This window comes from Pseudonaja textilis, chromosome Z (assembly GCF_049901715.1).
Source record: "Pseudonaja textilis isolate UNSWEBS1 chromosome Z, rPseTex1.2, whole genome shotgun sequence".
Taxonomy (NCBI): Eukaryota; Metazoa; Chordata; class Lepidosauria; order Squamata; family Elapidae; genus Pseudonaja; species Pseudonaja textilis.
Window position 1 is genome coordinate 127,582,610 of NC_142008.1, and position 19,460 is coordinate 127,602,069.

At 45.2% G+C, this 19,460-nt stretch overlaps 1 protein-coding gene across 1 annotated transcript; it reads right to left on the bottom strand.

The window, feature by feature from the left end:
- Positions 1 to 1,387: 1,387 nt before the first annotated feature.
- OXA1L (OXA1L mitochondrial inner membrane insertase) lies at positions 1,388 to 19,432 on the bottom strand. Its single transcript, XM_087915973.1, has 10 exons — positions 19,090 to 19,432; positions 16,917 to 17,057; positions 15,046 to 15,235; positions 13,208 to 13,351; positions 12,687 to 12,772; positions 12,418 to 12,582; positions 11,432 to 11,536; positions 9,703 to 9,865; positions 7,369 to 7,449; positions 1,388 to 3,200 (listed from the first exon to the last, which is right to left on the bottom strand). Exons 1-10 carry the CDS (start codon positions 19,147 to 19,149, stop codon positions 3,097 to 3,099), a joined length of 1,239 nt encoding a protein of 412 aa, XP_087772099.1. The 5' UTR covers positions 19,150 to 19,432; the 3' UTR covers positions 1,388 to 3,096.
- Between the last annotated feature and the right edge of the window lie 28 nt (positions 19,433 to 19,460).

Here is a 19,460-nt window from a genome sequence, read left to right on the forward strand (position 1 = left end):
ACTTAATTGCAGGAAATACGACTTCAGCAACCGAGTAGTCAATGTCTGGAATACTTTACCTGACTGTGTGGTTTCTTCCCCAAACCCCAAAAACTTTAACCTTAGACTGTCTACTATGGATCTCACCCGTTTCCTAAGAGGTCTGTAGGGGGCGTGCATAAGCGCACCAGTGTACCGTCCCTGTTCTATTGTTTCTTTTATTTTTCTTATATGTATCCATAACTATGTTTTTACTTATACCTATTATCTTGCAAGCAATTGACAAAATTAAAAAAAATAAAAAAGTTACCTAGTTGGGTTGTGAAACATATATAAGAAAAACAGTGGTGGGATTCAGACAGTTTGCACCAGTTCAGAAGAACCGGTTAATTTACTGAGCAATTTGGTGAACTGATTGTTGGAAGAAATCATTAGGGCAGAGAACCGGTTGTTAAATTATTTGAATCCCACCACTGAAGAAAACCATCAAGCTCAGACAGCACCAAGGACCCCACAGTTGTTGTCCTCCTCTTCTTCTCCACATCTCACTCCCTTCTAGCACTGATGTTGTTATCTAGTTGGGTCATGAAACGTCTGCAAGAAAACCAGCACACTCAGAGAGCATCAAGGACCCCCTCAGTTGGTGGACTTATTAAATGCACCAAGCTAGAAAGCGAGACCTACTTCAACCTTCGGCCCAAAGCCAGTTTCGAACCAATCTTCTGTTATGACCCAGGCAAGCTTTCGATAAGAGTCCTTTTATCGCTCCGTTAAACTGCACAACTGCCAGGTAAAACTGTACTCCAAACTTTCGTCAAGGCTGCCACACACCGTCCCATAAACGAAAGCCAATAAGCAACGAAACCAAGTCGCAAAGCAGAGAGGGAAGACAAAGAAGCAAGCTCACAAGGCACAGTCCAAGGTCCACAGGGCAAGACAAAGGCACAAGGCAAGCCACGAGTCCCCATGGGGGGAGGAGGGCATGTCAAAGGAAAGCAAATTGTTCCTGACAATCTCCCCTGTTGGCTTCGGCTTAAGTCAACCCAAGCCAAGTGTTCCTTGTGAGGAGGGATGGAGCGGCCTTCTCCGGAGCAGCCTCACAGACTTCCCCGGAGGTTGCCTCCGCTCTACTCTCCCTAACCTCAGATCCGGCGGGGGAAGCGGCCGTTCTCCCTCAGAGGGGATCTGCTGCGTCTCAAAGTCGCTGCCTAAGAACTAAGAAGAAATTTCCTGACAATTAGAACAATTAACCAGTGGAACGACTTGCCTCCAAAAGTTGTGTGTGCTCCAACACTGCAAGTTTAAAAGAAAAAGATTGGACAACTGTTTGTCTGAAATTTTAACCTATCCTATCCTATCCTATTTCTATTCGAATTCCATTCCATTCCAGTCTTCTTTTCCCTTCTAATTTTTCTTTTTTCTTCTATTCACTGTCTTCCCTTCCATCTATTCTATTCTGTTCTATTTTTTTCTATTGTCTTCTTTTTCTATTCTATTGTCCTCTTTTCCCTTCTAATTTTTCTTTCTTTTTTATTCTATTCACTGTCTTCCCTACCATCTATTCTATTCTAAATTCCATTCCATTCACTGTCCTCTTTTCCCTTCCACATTTCTTTTCTTTTTTCTTCTATTCACTGTCTTCCCTTTATTCTATTCTGTTCTATTCTTATTGTCTTCCTTTCCCTTCTGTTCTATTGTTATTGTATTCCTGAGGCCAAGCAGCTCCCGATCCAGTCAACCAACTCCCCCAATGCCGGAGTGGCTTGGGACAGAAACGTCTTCGCCCCTGGCCTCTCCAAAGGTGCCACGGGAGACGTGCCGTCCCCTTTGGATAGTTCCGGTTCCAACTCCTCCTTCAAACCATGGGGCCAAGGCGTCTTTTCTCGGCCCTTACAAGAACGTAGTCAAGAAGGCAATGACAAATTGCTCCCCAAAAATGCTGCAGAAAAAGCTGCAATGATTTCACCGTTAAGATGGTGACTTTCTCAACTCCCTTATGAGCTTTTCAGGCAGTCGGTAGCTGGGGATTACAGCAATACATGGATATACCCTTAGTCCTCAACTTACGGCTTTAATGGAGGCTCACAAATGCAATCGTAAGTCGTTGCCATTGTTAAGCGAGCACTGCCTCGCTCAACGACCGCTTATCCTGCCCCTCTGAGGTGTCTAGATTTTCTAGTAGAGATAGCCCTCAACCAAAACTGAACCCAAAACTTACGTGGCCAAGTGAGACGTTGGTTGAGTTTCGCCCCATTTGACGACTTTTCTTGCCACGTTTGTTAAGTGAGTCACCGCAGTTGTTCGATTAGCAACCCGGTCATGAAGTGAATCGCGCTTCCCCGTTGACTTTGCTCATTAGGCCGCAAAGAGAGGATTGCGTGACACCGGGACCAGTGGTGGGATGCTGCAACCGGTGTTAGTGGTTGGTTTGCTATTCGCGCACTTTGCGTGCGCATGCACACCTTTCCAAATTATTTACCTTTGATGTTGCTTCGGGAGAGAAACACAGCTGAGGCGTGGCAATCCGCTCTGCTACGCAAGTCAGCTGAGCAGGTATAGGTGAGTACAGCGCAGGGGCGGGCAGGCCCACATGATCGTCGGAGCGAACAGATTTGGAGCCGGCTGATCACTGGAGCCAGGGGTTTCGCCTGAACTGGTCTGAACCGGGAGAATCCCACCCCTGCCTGTGACCACCATAAATATGAACCGCTTGTTAAGTGTAAATCACGTGACCCAACGGTCCTAAGTGTGAACTGCAGTCATGTCCCTTTTTCCAGTGCCGTTGTAATTTCGAACGGTCACTAAATGAACTGTCGTACGTCGACTCCTTATACAAGGCAGGGAAAAGAACCAGCACGCCGGATTGGAGAAAGAAAGCTCGTATCCCGGCGATTTCAATTTTCAATTTCATTGTACACATGTTGTGCACTGACAATGAACGTTTGATTTGATTTGAAACGGTCAGTGAACGGGCGGTCGTAAGTCGAGGTACTTCCTTCAGATTCTTAGCTTGCAACAACAGGCAGGAGCAAAACAAAACCAATCCTTTATTAGAGATGAACGGAACGACGAGGGGACGAGGAACTGGAGGAGAACTGGAGCAAAGTCCTGTTGCCTTCAGATTAACGTATCTTCCCAGGGTCGCTTTTTCGGCGGCGGTTTGCTAGCCTCGAGCTGCAGGTCCTTCAAGGGGTTCTCGGCAAAGGTCTGACGCAACGGCCCTGCGAGTGAACAAAAAAATAAGAATTTACAGGATTCAACCTGGGATGGTCATGGGGACCACAGGTTTCGTCTTCCATGCTTTCGGACTCGTGCTGGTGTAGTATTTACGTGGTGCCTGGTTGTGCGTGGCTTTTTAGTTGATGATTGGAGTCTTGGTGGCCAGCTATTAAGTTGTTGGCTGTTGCTTCTAAGGTCTGGGCTCCTAAGGACTTGATAAGATGGAGGCAAATCAACTCTCCAGTTGACTGAAAAGGGGCAAGTCTTCAAGTATTTCCCTGGCTGTTTTTGTCCCTGCTCAGCTAACAATCTTAGTAGCTGCAAAACTGAATGTAGGTAAATTGAACATTCAAAACCTCGGGTCCCGGTGACCGACCCAGATTGGATCCTGCAACATGATGCTGGGATATGTATATTTACCTTCATATGTGAGCTGGGTAGGTAACCTGGTTACATGCAAAAATTGTTAGGATTGAGAATCACAATGGCACTAAAGGAAAACCAACTTTGCAGGAAGTCTCCCTGAAGATGGGCTCAAGCACGAGTCCAAAAGCTCGGAGGGCAAAATCTCTGGTTCCAGTGACCGACCCAGATTGGATCTATGCAATATTATCCTGGGATATGTATATTTGCCTGTATATTTCGTGTGTGTGTGTTTGTGTGTGTGTATGTAGGCCTGGAGATGGAGCTCGCGCCTCACAATCAGGAGGCTGTGAGTTCGATCCTAGGGAGAGGCAGATTTTTCTCTCTCTGGGCACAATGAGGATATATCTGCTAAATAAAACTCTGCACTGGTGACAGGAAGGGCATCCAGTCAGAAAGCACTCAGCTCCGTTCAGTTGCCCAGAGGATGATGTATATTTGCCTTCATTCGTGAAAAATAAGAATTCTGCCCCAAGGCAAGCCATCTGCCTTCCTTCCCTAAATTCAAGCATTAAATACAGGTAGCCCTCGACTTACGACCACAACCGAGCCCAAAGTTTCTGTCACTAAGGGAGAAATTGGTTTAAGTGAGTTTTATCCCATTTTACAACTTTTCTGGCCACACTTGTTTAGTGAATCACTGCGGTTGTTAAGTGAATCTGGTTCCCCCATGGACTTTGCTTGTCGGAAGGTCACAAAAGGGGATCACCTGACCTATGGGACACTGCAACCGTCATAAATGTGAGTCAATTGTCAATCATCCGAATGTAACTTACGTGACCATAAGGAATGCTGCAATGGACACTTCCGGTTGTCGGCTTCGGTGACAGCAGGGATTCGCCTTCTCTGCGATCCCTGCTGTGCTAGCCGCCTTGGTGCCTCCGATCCTGACGGATTTGGAGGCTAAGCCTGCCCTGTTGGGGCAGCTGAAGATAGGGGGGATCCGGATGGGGGTGAGGGGCGTCGCAAACCCTCCCCTCCCCAGCCGGCAATAACCCCCTTCTCTCAAGACAGTGCAGCGGTGGTCTTTTATGGCCACCATAAAGAAGCCGGCAATTGGATAAAGAATGCGCAGGAGGGAGAAGGAGTTTTTTTTTTTTAAAGAAAGTTTTTTCTTGGTCGAACTGGGACCTTAAGGATATATTTAACACCTGGGAAAGTAATGACTTGGAAGCTATAATGTTCCCGATTGATGTTTTCAGCTGCGAAGAAAAGTGACGAAAAGGGGAAGTTACTCTCCTCCCTTATGGAATTTACAAATGGACAAGGGAAACCAGCCTTTTGATAGAAGGTAAAACCTAAACTCCTTTGTTATAAGTGGGAAGGGAGAGGCTTGGGAAAACAAATTTTTACTCTAAGACTTTGCTGGAGGAGATGCCTTGAAGATAAAGAGAATTGAAATTAATTCTAAGAAAGATTTAAAGCACAGATTGGACGTCTCTGCTTTCCCTAATTTGACTTCACTCCTAGAAGAGAAACTGTAAAAAGAAGAAGCTTGTACTCTGCCTGGACTGTTTGATGACTGTGGGATTTTGGGACTTTTGGGAACTGTTTTAAGCTTGGAAATAACTGATTGGCTTAATAATAATAAGAGGATACAGAAAGAGAAGAAGAAACAGTTCAAAATGGCTCTATCTCTTGATGAATTAAAAAAACAATATCTAAAAATAAAGAAAGAAGGCAAAGATGTTATGGGAGAAGCCCTTTGTTTTCTAGATATGGCGCTTGTCATGTGTCAGCAAATTAAACAACAGCTGGAAGAAGCCGAGGAAGAAGAAGCCATTTTTAATGAACTAAACGGTGTGACTAAGAAAGAAAGGAGAAAGAGAGGAGTGAAAAGGACTGACTTAAGAAATAAAAAAATGTTTATGAAAGAGAAAAATAAGATGCAAAAACAACAGAATGCTAGAAAGCAAAAGGAAAGAGGAATGCAACAGAAAGGGGAAATCAAGAAGGCAGAGGTTTGGAGAGGAGGGGGTAAAAAGTTTAGGCGGGCTAAGAAGGAAAGGGAAAAGGGGGAAAAAAGTTACAAAGGTATAAGACAAGATGGAGAAAAGGAAACTTTTTTCAGGGATAATGGGTAATATATGGGATTTTTTTTTAAAAAAAAGGGGGATTCTGCAAAGTACACATGAGTATTGTAATAGTGGTATTTGTATTATAAGTAGATAATCAGAACTTTTTAAGATCTAGTAAAAGACTAAAATATCAAGGTATAACTTTAAAAGGTTTAATAATGAATGATAATAAGTTTTAATAAAATACTAAAGGGAATGTTTAAAGTATTAGTTTGAATATAGAGTTTAATGGATTAATGTGTTGATTGTTATGGATTTATTATTGTAGTATTGGTTTTTGAAATAGTAGAATGTACTAAGCAGAATTTGATTGGGATTTAGGTGTTATTTTAAATTTTAACTTAGGGGAATGATAGAAAGGCATCATACTCCGATTAGTGATTCCAGGGGAAACTATTCTTTCTTAAATTGGAAATGAGACAGATGTAAATGGAGAAATGGACAAAAGATATAAAAATATTTTTTTTAAATGCAAGATTAAATATATAAAACAGAATTAAGATGAGGCAAAAGTGGAGAGGAGTTATATAATAGATATAGAATGGTAAATAAGATGGGTAATGGTATATAAGAAGAGCGTGAATTCAATTGAGTCCATACAAAAAGAGGTAATCTGGGGCCAAGTTACTTTCTAAAGAAAGTTTTATGTTTTTATGTCTATGTTTTATGTGTGTGTGTTTAATTAAGAATTAAATAATAAAATCTCGGAGGAAGACTAGATGAGAATAATTATAAACAAGCCAGAGGAAAATATAAAGTTGATGACTGGATAGCAGATAAATCAGAAAGGAAATATGATTGAATAATGATTAAAGAGAAACAATGTGGAATTTGGTAAAGGGAATTTACGTGTTTATATGGAAATGGGATAAATTATAAGTACGTGATATAAAGCAATATGTTACCTGCCTTGTAAGGAACTACAATGGAAAGAGGTTTTATGTTTTTAATGTTTAATGATGTTTTGTTTTGTTTGTTTGTTTGTAAAATCAATAAAACTTGTTTAAAAAAAAAAAAGGAATGCTGCAATGGTTGTAAGTGTGAAAAATGGTCGTAAGTCACTTTTTTCAGTGCCGTTGTAACTAATGGAATTGTTGTAAGTTGAGGACTACCTGTACGAATAGTCTTAGACTTACAACCATAACCGAGGCCAAAATTTATGTCGCTAAGTGAGACATTTGTTAAGTGTCCCATTTTTCTTGCCAGAGTTGTTAAGGGAATCACTGCCCTTGATAAGTTAGTAACCTCGTTGTTAAGTGAATCCGTCTTCCGCATTGACTTTGCTTGATAAACATGACCCTGGGACACAGCAATGGTCGTAAATATGAACCAGTTGGCAAACACCTGAATTTTGAGGGCATGATCCTCATGGGGATGCTGCAAAGGTTGTCCCTGCGAAAAACAGCCTTGAGTCCATTTTTCAGTGCCGCTGTAACTTTGAAATGGTCACTAAATGAACTGTTGTTAAGTCGAGGACTACCTATACATGCGGGTTGCCAAGCACCCTGAATTTTGCTCACGTGACAACAGTAGAGATGATGCTGAGATGTCCATATGTGGGAGCCCCGTTGGCAAGTCACTTCCCCACCCCCCGAGTGCCATGGTTAACTTTGCGCAGCCGCTAATCCGACGGTCGTAAAACCGAGGACCGCCCATCCAAGCGACTTACCCGACGCTGCTAATGTCAGGTGGTTTTTGATACGGTCCTCTCGTTCTTGTAGTCGTCTTTTGGACTGGAAGGTCTCCCAGCCTAGAAAAGAGCGGAGAAGAACAGGTTGAGGTAATATATCATGCAGTGAGAAGGTATGTTCTGCCTACCCACTAGGTCTGTTCATATGAACATTTTCCATAGTGAAAGTGATAAACCCGGTAACTGTTCAGCTTAGACTCCCACGCCTGTTAGGGAAAGCGCATCCAGTATTTCATAGCCGTCAGTTAAAGCTGGCCGCAAGCTCTCAGCTAAGACCAGTAGACCGGGCAGCCCTGAAACCCATCGCAGTATAAGGGGAGACCAACTATGAGGTGAAAAAGATTTTAGACTCGCGCCTGAATAGGGGTTGTCTGGTTGTCTGGACATAGGTTAATCTCCATTTGATTTTTTCTTGCAGGAGGTCCTTCTTAACTGAGGGGGGCAGCCTGTCAGCCCTGAAGCCATTTTGGGAGCATCTTCAGGGCTGCCACAGCAAGGCTGGTTGGAGCTGTGAGAACAGGAGGGTGAGGGAGGTAGAGATAGCTGGGGATATGTAGCCAAAATAACATTCTTTCCTGTGGGAGCCAAGGCTGCTCTACCAGGTGTTGGGAGAAGTGTGGACCGTAGCCAGCCGGAATTGGGGCTGTGACCCGATTGGACTATGTGACGGAAACTTTGAGGTTTTGATTTGGGTGGGGAAAACCTTGAGTCCTTCAGAGCTGGGTTTTCTCCAGATGTGCCAATATGACATGCCAAATAAATCTATACTTCGATGAGGAATATGCCTGCCTTGGGAGTTTCGATTCCGTCAGGTGTGTTAACTGGAACCCTGTCCTTTTTTCTGCTCGTTTCTAGTTTCCATGTGCGATTTAATATATGAAAGTCAGCTCCCCATCTTTGCCATGTGCTGAAGAAGAAAAATGGGGAAACGAAACTGTTGCCAGGGAGGGAAAGGAAAAAAAAAAAGACATTGCAAAGAAAACCAAGAAAACCTCCGTTTGGCTTGAGGAACAGTGACTTTCTAACTGTCCTCTTTCTTGGGCCACTGGGTTAGACAGAAGCTGGGGAAAACCCCTAAAATAAGCCAGGAATAAACGGCGGCATCAAGGGCTAGATATGAGTGGTACAGTGGCCTAGAGGTGGAGCTCTCGCCTCACAATCAGGCGGCTGTGAGTTCGATCCTAGGTAGTGGCGGATATTTCTCTCTCTGGGCACAATGGGAATATATCTGCTGAATAAAACTCCACATTGGCGACAGGAAGGGCACCTGGTAATAAACGCTCAGCTCCATTCAGTTGCCCAGACTCTACCCTGCAACGGATTATGGGGTAATTAAAAGACAATGATGATGATCAAGGATTAGACAAGTTCACCTTAACAGATTAACAGTGTTGGAAGGGACCTGGTAGGTCATCTAGTCCAACTGCCCCGCCCAGGAGACCTTACACCATTTCTGACAGATGGCAGTCTCTTCTTGAAAGCCTCCAAGGATGAAGCTCCCACAACTTCCGAAGGCAACTTCTGTTCTATCAGTTGATGGTTCTCACTGTCAAAAAATGTCTCCTTATTTCTAGGTTGAATCTCTCAGTGTTCAATTTCCATCCATTATTCCTTGTCTGGCCTTCGGGTGCTTTGGAAAATAGCTTGACCCCTTCCTCTCTGTGGCAGCCCCTCAAATATTGGAAGACTGCTATCCTGTCTCCCCTGGCCCTTCTCTTCACTAGACTAGCCAAGCCCAGTTCCTGTAAACGTTCTTCATAGGTTTTAGTCTCCAGTCCCCTCATCATCCTGGTTGCTCTTCTATGCACTCTTTCTAAAAGAGTTTCAACATCTTTTTTATAATGTGATGAACAAAACTGGATGCAGTACTCTGGGTGTGGTCTTACTAAGGCTTTATAGAGTGGTATTAGTACTTCCCTTGATCTGGATTGTATCCCTCTGTTAATGCAATTTAGGATCGCATTAGCTTTTTGGCTGCTGCTGCTGCACACTGCTGGCTCATATTTAGCTGGTTGTCCACTAAGACTCCAAGATCCCTCTCACAGCTACTGCTACTGAGCCTGGTTTCACCCAGTCTATATGTGTACTTTGGGTTTTTCTTGCCCAAGTGTAGGACTTTACTTTTCTCTACATTGAATTTCATTTTGTTAGATAGGGCCCAGTGTTCTAGTCTGTCAAGATCCATTTGAAATACTCCCCTCATAGTGAAAAGAAAACCAAATTAATGGAAACAAATCATAGTTTTGGGCCGGACTTTAAAGAAGGACATAACCTATCCCAGCCTTCAAGCCCCCTTTTTTCATTCTCTCTCACCATCTTTCAAATTGTCAATCATTCCCTTCTGGGTTTCTCCCTCCGCAGGCTTGTGAACTTGCTGTTTCGGGATGCGGAAAAATGTGCGAACAGATGGCAGGCGTAACAACAACACCTGGCCCAGCGAGTACAGGTTGGAGGTCAGCCAGTAGGTGAAGATGGCCTGCAGGAAAGGCAAAAACAAAAACAAACCCCAGACCCGACAGTAAACAACTTGATGATGTTACCTAGCTGGGTCAAGAAAGGTCTGCAAGTAAACAATGAAGCTCGGAGCATTCCACAGTCCTTCTCATCTTCCTTTCCTCTCTCCTTTCACCCTTCTTTCTCTTTTTTCCCCTTCTTCTTCTCTACTGCACGAATGCTACACTTTCCTAGCACTGATGATGTACCCTAGTTGGGTCGTGAAATGTTTGCAAGAAAATAACCAAGCTCAGAAGAGCCCCCAGTCCTCCTTCTCTTCTCCCCGCTGCCCTTCTTCTCCTCAGCTGTACAAACTAACATTCCTGATGATGTCACCTAATTTGTTACCTAGCACTGAGGATGTTACCTAGTTGTGTAATGAAATGTCTGCAAGAAAACAACCAAGCTCAGAGAGCATCCAGGACCCCACAGTTCTCCTCCTTCCCTCCCATTCCTCCCTCTAGGACTAATGATGCTCTCTAGTTGGGTCATGAAACATCTGCAAGAAAATTAGCAAGTTCAGAGAGCATCAAGGGCCCCTCAGTCCTCCTCCTCCTCTTCTCCCTTCTAGCATTGATGATGTTCCCTAGTTGGGTCATGAAAGGTCTGCAAGAAAACAACCAAGCTCAGATAATTCCCCAGTCCTCCTTCTTCTCCCCCTCCACTCCACAAACTAATGTTCCTGATTATGTCACCGGTCAGTGTATAAGGATTCATGAACTGAAATAGGCATGGCAACAAAGGGGACTGTTTGGTGACTGAAACACAGGATTTATTGTGTGAGCCATGCAAGGCAGCTTAGAACCTGGGCATGGCTTAGCTTAACTGCTCTGTGTATAAAAGAGTTCATTTTGTCTTTGCTTGAGAGTTCTAGTGCTTGTTCTTGTACTTGCTACTTCTTCTCTCTACCATGTTGCAAGAGCTGCATGGGTATTGTATACATGCATCATGTTTATAAAGAAGTTTCTTCTATATAATGAATCCTGCAGAATTATTTGTTTGTGTGCTGGTTGGATCGCTACAAACTCCCACATTACCTAGCACTCAGGATGTTACCTAGTTGGGTAATGAAACATCTGCAAGAAAACAACCAAGCTCAGAGAGCACCAAGGAGCCCACAGTCTTCCTCCTCTTCTCTGCAAATCCCACTCCCTTCTACCGGTAACCCTGATGATGTCCCCTAGCTGGATCATAAAACATCTGGAGGAATACAGCCAAACTCAAGAGAGCCCCAGGGACCACACAGTCTTCCTCATGTCTGCAAACCCCCCATACTTCTAGCACTGATTACATTACCAAGTTTGGTAATGAAACGTCTGCAAGAAAAAAAAAAACAAGCTTAGAAAACTGCAAGGGCCCCATATTTCTCCTACTTCTCGTCCTTGCAAACTCCACACACTTCTAGCACTGATTATGTTACATAGTTGGGTTATGAAATGTCTGCAAGAAGACAGCCAAACTCAGAGAGTCCCAAGGACCCCACAGTTCTCCTCCTCCTCGTCTCGTCTCGGCATGTTGTACTACATATTGATGAATGATTCTTTCTCACCGTGGGGAAGTTGATTGTGATTGGCAACAGCAGGATAGGCATCACTCGGAAAATTGTTTTCATCATGTGGTAACTTGGATTTGAGACTCCTGTTTCTGCCCCAAGCTGCGGAGGACAGAGATGATGTCACTACATGAGAAGTTTTGACATTCTATCAAGCAGGTTTCCCAATTTTGGCACCTTTAAGACCTGTGGACTTCAACTCCCAGAATTCATGCTGGCTGGGGGATTCTGGAAGTTGAAGTCCACAGGTCATCAAGCTTGGGGAACCCTGTTCTACAAATTCCCCTTTTCACATCTGTTTCATCCCCCCTTCGAATTCTCCTTAAGGGGATCATTTTGAAATCTGGGCTGGCCCTAACAGAAAAAAAATAATTAATATTTTGGGAGGTTCCAGCCAATTTTGATCTTGGATCCAGGCATTGCAGCGAAGGGATTTGTGGTAAGTCTTAAGCAATGGTTAAAATCAAGAGACTGCCTTGAATTCCCCCTCACTTTTTTTTTTTTAATATTTTATTCCACTTTTGTTATTTTTCTAAATAAGGTAGTGAACATCATTCCTAAAACTCCTCCTTCCTCCTCTTTTCTCCACACAAACAACCCTGTGAGGTGGGTTGAGCCGAGAGGGAGGCAGGGGCCCAAAGTCACCCAATCAGCTTTCATGACTAAGGCAGGACTAGAACTCACGGCCTTGTGCTGATTGGTCCAAAGACACCCAGCCAACTTTCATGCCTAAGGTGAGACTAGAACTCCTAGTCACCTAGCAATTGTCCCAAAGTCACCCAGTCAGTTTTCATGCTTAAGGCTGGACTAGAACTTGTCGCCTGGCGATTGGTCCAAAGTCATCCAGTCAGTTTTCCTGCAAAAGGCTGGACCAGAACAACTCCTCGCTTGACCCAAAGTCACCCAGCCAGCTTTCATGCTTACGATGGAACTAGAATTCCCAGCATCCCGGTTTCTGGCTTAGCACCATAACCAAGTCTTACCTCCAGAACAGCCAACATGCTAGCAGTTGTTAGCAGGGGTAGAGCGTAGTAAGGATCCGAGGTTGTAAGATCCGTGAACCACAATATTCCCCCTGTCTGCATGCTGGGTACAGGACATTCCGCCATTTTACGTAGGGCGAAGAAGAAGGAGATGAAGATAGGCATCTGAGACCGAAGAGGGAAGAAGAGGTCAAGCCGATAAGCCGTGTAGCTAATACAAATTGCAATCAATTTGTTAACGGTCAGGTGGGTGCTTTGTGGAAACTGACCTGGACCAAGGGTGCGAGGAATCCTACTTTAGGATTAAGATTATGGGCTTTCTGGTACTGGTTCAATTCCGTGTAAGCCTTCAGAACTGGGAGATTAACAGAGAAATACTTTCAGGATGAGCAATATTTAGTAAACATCCCTAATTTTATCTTTCTTTCTTTTTCTTTCTTCCTTTCTCTCCTTCCTTCCTTTTCCTTTCCTCCTTCCACCCTTTCCTTCTTTTCTTCCTTCCTTTTTTCTTTCCTCCTCCCTTCTTCTCTTCTTCCTTTTTTCTCTTCCTTCTCCCTCCCTCTTTTTCTCCTTCTTTCCTTCCTTCCCTTTCTTTCCTTCTTCCTCCCCCTTCCCCTTCCTTCCTTTTTGTTTTTTTCCCCTTCTCTTTCCTTCTTCCTCTCCCTCCTTCTCTCTCCCCTTTTCCTTCCTTCCCCCACTCTCCTTCCTCTCTTCCTTCCTTCCACCTTCCCTCCCCACTTTCATCAATTCCTTCCAGGCAATCCAGACATCTCTTGCACTCTCAACTTACATTCTTTCTGATTCCCTGACTTCCTGGCGTTGCTGATTCTGGAATTCATCTCGCTCATTTGGGGATAATGGTTATTGAGGTTCACTGCCTGTTGCTGGCATTTTACAATGATGGGAAAAACCAAACAGCGAGCCAGAAGGGTTCCTAAAAAAATTGAGATGGGGAGAAGACTTCGGTTACTTCCAGGATAACTGGCAGGCTGAAATTGGTAATGAAATATGTAGATTTTTATAATATAATGAATATATAAAGGTGTACTATTTTTATTATATCTACAAAATGATTATAGACCTGAAATGATAATATGAACTGCTATAAAACAAATTAAGTAAAATATGGATTACCTTGTAAAACATGAATGAATAGTATAGCCAAATGATTAACAATGATATTAATGTATTTAGGAATATTTGATTGACAATACGAGAACATAAACAATGTAATTGTAAGTGAAGACTGAAGTGGAAGCACAAAAACATTTGTAAACCAACCGACACACTGTATGTGTGTGTGTATGTGTGTGTGTGTATGTATGTATGTATGTATATATATATATATATATATATGGAAGATGGCTTGATGTTTTTATGTTGTGTTTGTCTATGCTTGTCTTAAAAAACAATAAAACTTTAAAAAAAATACAATTCCTGACCGAGCTCATCAAAATTTCCCTGGCTTGTGCCTTCTTGAATATTTATTTATTATTTATCAAGCAAATGTTTACAGCTGCCAAACGCACACGGAGGAGACTCTGCCAGGTTTACAAAAATGGAGGGGGGGGGGGGAATCCCAACGTATAATAAATCTCATTTAAAACAAAAAACCCACTCCATCCCCATGACAGTTAACACCACAACCAGATCAGCCACAATCAAATCTGTCTCCAATTTGAGATTCCTGAGCCTGTCAAACTCCCTGTTTTTAGGGAGTTTTGGACAAGTGTTTATGGAGATTCTCACTCATCTAGGAGTCATGGTTGTCCCAAAAGTGCTTTTTTTTTTTCTTTTCCAAAGAGGCAACTAGACTTCCTGGTTTTTCTTTTGAAGACGCGTTTTGCTTCTCATCCAAGAAGCTTCTTCGGCTCTGGCTGGATGGTGGAGAATGGAAGGTTTTATCCGCCCTGCAGACAGCTGGTCACTTGCATCCTTTTAAGAGAGTCATTGAGGTCACTTGGAGGTTCATAAATCCTTCCATTCCCCGCCATCCCATCAGAGCTGAAGAAGCTTCTTGGATGAGAAGTGAAATGTCTTCGAAGAAAAACCAGAAAGTCCAGTTGCCTCTTGAAAAAAAAGCACCTTTGGGACTTTTGGACAAGCAAAACGGAGTGAGGGCCCGACGTACCCCTTTCTCTGCAAGAAAGAGCCACCACCGAGAAGGCCCTTTTTTGTGGCCTCACGACATGACAATCCTCGATCTAGGGCATGTGTATAATATGCTAATCTGGTGGGTGAATATAATAGGGGAGAAAAGGTTCTCCAAGTAACTTGGCCACAAGCCCCGTAGGATTTTAAAGTTGATAACCAACACCTTGAATTAGACCTGGACAACCAGTTAAATATGAGCCAGGAGGTGATAACAGAGACCTGAATCGATCCGGAGCTCTGTTAGTGGCTGCAGGCTCCTTCAGGAAGGTCTTGCTGGCCTTGCCGGATGCAAAAAAAGTTCCTGAAGGCCTCTGAGGGCGAAAAGGAGACCAGGAGCAACGAGTCAGTGGATGACTCTCCCGAAAATACGACCTGGTGCCTTTTATTGGTGGGGAAAAATATCTTTATTTTTCTATCAAGGTAAAATTGCCTTTCTGTTCTGATCTGCTTAACAATCTTGGCGGTGCTCTTTACCTCCTACAATGGCTCCCCACCAAGGCAGCCCCATATCCAAGTGCAAAGACTCCAAGATCTTCATGATTAGACCCACTGGACTGAAGCTTCCCAGACCCAGTTCAGCCAAAGTCGATTCTTCTGCTATTTGGCTAATTTCCTCCAAAGGGAGGATTGTCTCTACTGGTGCATTTGCTGCGTCTTGAACAACCTGAAAGAGGCAAAAGAGGATGTAGACGAGGGGTGTCAAACACAAGGCCCATGGGGCCATCCTGGAAAATGTAAGGGCCCGGTCTACCCAAAGTGAAGAGGAAATATTAGGCTGGCTTTGGCCCGGTCTACCCAATACAAAGAAGAAACATGACAGCGGTTTGGGGAGAGGGGACAAGCTGGCCACGCCCCTCAGTCAGCCACACCCACCCAGTCGGTCATGCCCCCCTCGCCCCCGAGGTCAACCACAGCCTTGATGTGGCCCTCAATGACATTGAGTTTGACACCCGATATACGGTTTTCCTGAAAATAAGACCTATCCTGAAAATAAGACTAACACGGGCTTTTTTAAACACATATGTCTAATATATGCCCTACCCCCAAAATAAGCCCTACTAACCTCCTGCCTATTCGGTCTGGTTGTTTGAGGTACTGCAACAAGGTGAGGCAGGGTGAAGTTGGAGCATGCACCCCCACCGACTTACCTCAGGGCCCCCGCAGCCAGGCCATCCACACCCCGACAGCTGCCTCATGTGCAACTAGCCCGCTTCTTCTTGCTTGCGGCTGCAATGGAGCAGGAGACCGAGCAGTATGTTGGGGCTGTGGCCATGAGGCAAGGCAGGTTTGGGGGAATGGATGGCCTGAATGCAGGGCCCTGAGGTAAGCTGGTGAGGGGCGCATGGGGCAGTTCCACCCACCCCTGCCTCGCCTCATGGCTGCGGCATTGGCATATTGCTCGGCCTCCTCCATTGTGGCCGCAAGCAAGAAGTGGGTCAGTGGCCAGCGGGGCCCTGCTGGACGGGGCTGCTGGAGCCGCCACCACGAGGCGAGTGTTATGATGTGGGTGGCTTGGATGAGGGGCCCAGTGTGGGGCACGTGAGGCAGCTCTATCCCGTCACCTTGCGGTGGCGGCACTGGTGTACTGTGTGGCCTCCTGCCCCACTGCGAGCAAGCAAAAGTGGGCCTCCCGTACATGGAAAAAAAATAAGACCCCCCTGTTAGGTATAACATTGGTCACCTAACTAGTTTGGGTAAGATAATATATATATAAGCTATGATTCTTAGTTTAAAGTGTGTGTTACTTTAAATGCAAAGCATGTAATTTTGGGTGTGGTGTGAAAAACACCATAAGAGGGAGCAAGAGACGCTGATGAGACGCTGACGATTCCCTGACGCTTTGCTGGCAATTACTGGAGTTGCAGACGGAAGAGAGGAGTTTCTGAGTTTGTTGCATATCTCTCTCTACTGCGAGGAGATAAATTACCGGACTGTTATTTTGTAAGTGTACCGACCTCTCATTTTTGACATTGGAATTTTGCAAATGAATAATCCCTGGACGGACTGAACTAAGTGTATGATATATGGACTGTTTTGACTATGCTTTAACTCTTGCTGGAATAAAACTACTTTAATTAGCACTTGTATCTGCTTTTACTGAGTGTAAGCTACACAACACTTATCTCACATATTTTGCCTGCCTGCCTGACTGCCCTGCAGATTCTTGCTAGGGGTATATCCCTAACACCCCGCCCCCCAAACCTAAGTCCTAGTGCTTATTTTGGGACCCCAAAGAAAATAAGACTCGGTCTTATATTTGGAGAAACACGGGTAGATGTTTGGGAGATCCCAGACTCACAAGTCTCTTTGATCTGTCATTGGTTCCAATGTTATAGGTGTGTTACCTGTGTCCCTGCGACCGCCGCAGTGCTCTGATGTCGGATTGTGGGTCTGAAAAGCACAACGTAACAGTTCTGAGAATGCTGAGGAGAAGCTAGCCGGGTTTTGACCTGGGACCATCCCAGAGGGGTGGATGCCCTGTGAACCTGGAAAGGAATAGCAAATAATAGCCCTTAAGGACTGCTACAGGTGGTCCTCAGCTTACGGCCACAACAAAGCCCAAAATTTCTGTCGCTAAGTAAAGCCAATTTTACCAACTTTACAAAATTTTAAAGTGTAACAGAAAACGGGGGTGGGGAAAGAAAAAAAAAGGGGGGGGGGAAATATGGTGGAAAGAGGGAAAAGGAAAGAAAAAGCCATCTATCTCCAACCCTCTTTAGCCCAGAGGAAGGTAACATCGCAACTTCAAACTTTTAAACAGCCATTTCTATAGCAACAAACCTACCTAATCAGCAAAAGCAACTGCAGTTGTTCAGTGGATCACTTCTGTTGTTAATCTAGTATCACGGCTGTTAAGTGAATCTGGCTTTCCAACTGAGTTGGCTTGTCAGAAATCCGAAAGGTGCTTTTTTTTTTTTTAGGAGGCAACTGGACTTTCTTCAGAGAGAAAGCAAGGAAGTCCAGTTGCCCCTGAAAAAAAGCATCTTTGGGGACAACCATGACCTGGATGATTGAGAATCTCTACAGACTTTTAGCTTGTCAGCAGGGGATCGAGGGTCTTGAGCAGGAGTTTACCAAGCAGCCTATAGCCCTCCTCCTCTTGCTGTTGACAACTCCCCCTTCTTTCTAGCACTGATGGTGTTACCTAGTGTGGTAATGCAACCTATGCGAGGTGAGAGAGCACTAAGATCCCACACCCCTCGTCCTCCTCCCTGCAAACCCCACTCCCTTCTAGCACTGATGTTACCAAGTCTGGTAACAAAACTTCTGCAAGAAATCAATTGTGCTCAGAGAGCAACAAGAAGCACACATTCATCCTCTTCCTTCTCGCCACATACCTCACTCCCTTCTACCACTTATGATGTTCCCTAGTTGGGTCATGAAACGCCTGCAAGGAAACAACCAATCTCAGAAAACACCAAGGACCCCAAAGTTCCCCTCCTCCTCCTCTTCTTCTGCAAACTTCCCTTCCTTCTAGCACTGATGATGTGACCTCGTCAGAATCATCAGCTGGAAGGGACCTTGGAGGTCTTCTAGTCCAGCCCCCTGCTCAAGCAGGAGATCTGACCTATACTATTTGTAAAACAGCTGCAAGGAAACAGCCCAGCTCAGGGGGCAGCAAGGACCCCACAGTCCTCCTCCTCCTCTTTGCAAACACCATTCCCTTCCAGCACTGACAATGTTATATAGTCTGGTCATGAAACGTCCTCCTCCTCGTCACATCCCCAACTCCTTTCAGGCACTGAGGATGTTACCTAACCAAATCGTTAGAATAGAGCTGGAGATTTAGAATTGATGAATGAGCTGGAAAGGACCTTGGAGGTCTTCTAGTCCAGCCCCATGCTCAAGCAGGAGATACTATATCATTTGGCAAATGCCTGCAAGGAAACAACCCAATCTCAGGGAGCCCCCAAGGACCCCACAATTCTCCCCCCGACCTCTGTGAACTCCACACACTTCTAGCACTGATGATTATTACCTAGCCTGCTCAAGAAATGCCTGCAAAGAAACAACCAACCTCAGAAAACACCAAAGACCCCAAAGTTCTCCTCCTCCTCCTCTCTGCAAACTTTCCTTCCTTCTAGCACTGATGATATTACCTAGTCTGGTCATGAAACTGCCTGCAAGGAAACAACGCAGCTCAGGGAGGCCGCAAGGACCTCCCCTCGTTGCAAAACAGGGTGAACTTTCGCCCATTCCCTGCTTTGCAACGTTCAGGGGATCATCTTGCAGGCAATTACCGAGGAAGCACAACAAGCAGGTGGGACACCAGGTAAGATGACCCCTTTCATCCCCGGTTCGGGCCTAAGGTCAGGTCCTGGGGTGGGGTCGGAAAGCAGGAGGCTCTCATCCTTGGGACTCCCCGTCCGACACCCGAGGACAGTTCATCCAGTTCTAGGTCAGCCGGGCACTTCGCCAGCAAAGGACGAGCAGCGCAGGCCTGTGGCGGGTCCCGGTGGACTACAACTCCCATTCACGCGACGGGCGTGTGACGTCACAGGTCCCGGGGCGACCCACCTGTGCGCGAAGCCCCCCCGCTGCGACCCACGCTCGCCGCAGCGCCCCGAAAGCAGCCATGGTCTCTTGGCTTGACCGGCCGCTTGGTCACGTGACCGGAACTCGGACCGGAAGGGACGCGACGCTTTTCCGAGGCCGCCGCGGCCCTCTTGGTTACGGGCAACACGGCTTTTCGTTTCGCGGAAGAGGCGGTCACTAGGCTAACGGTCCCTTTTCTCCCGAGTTCCACCATAAGGATCCAGAGTTGAGGAGTGGAAAGGAAAATAAAATAATGATTAGGAGAATCAAACACCGCCTGGGTAACGGTTAGACTGAGGTTAAAGCAGCGGCCATGTTTGTCACTGGCACTTTGACCTTTCCTTTTCCGCCAT

What these genes read in the sequence shown, in the direction of transcription:
- OXA1L (XM_087915973.1), bottom strand. Translation starts at nt 19,149, where the DNA reads ATGGCTGCTTTCGGGGCGCTGCGGCGAGCGTGGGTCGCAGCGGGGGGG. An exon ending in CGGCGGTCGCAGGGACACAG is followed by an intron (nt 15,236 to 16,916) that starts GTAACACACCTA and finishes TGCCTCTTTCAG; the next exon opens with GTTGTTCAAGACGCAGCAAA. An exon ending in TCCTCGCACCCTTGGTCCAG is followed by an intron (nt 12,583 to 12,686) that starts GTCAGTTTCCAC and finishes CTTCGGTCTCAG; the next exon opens with ATGCCTATCTTCATCTCCTT.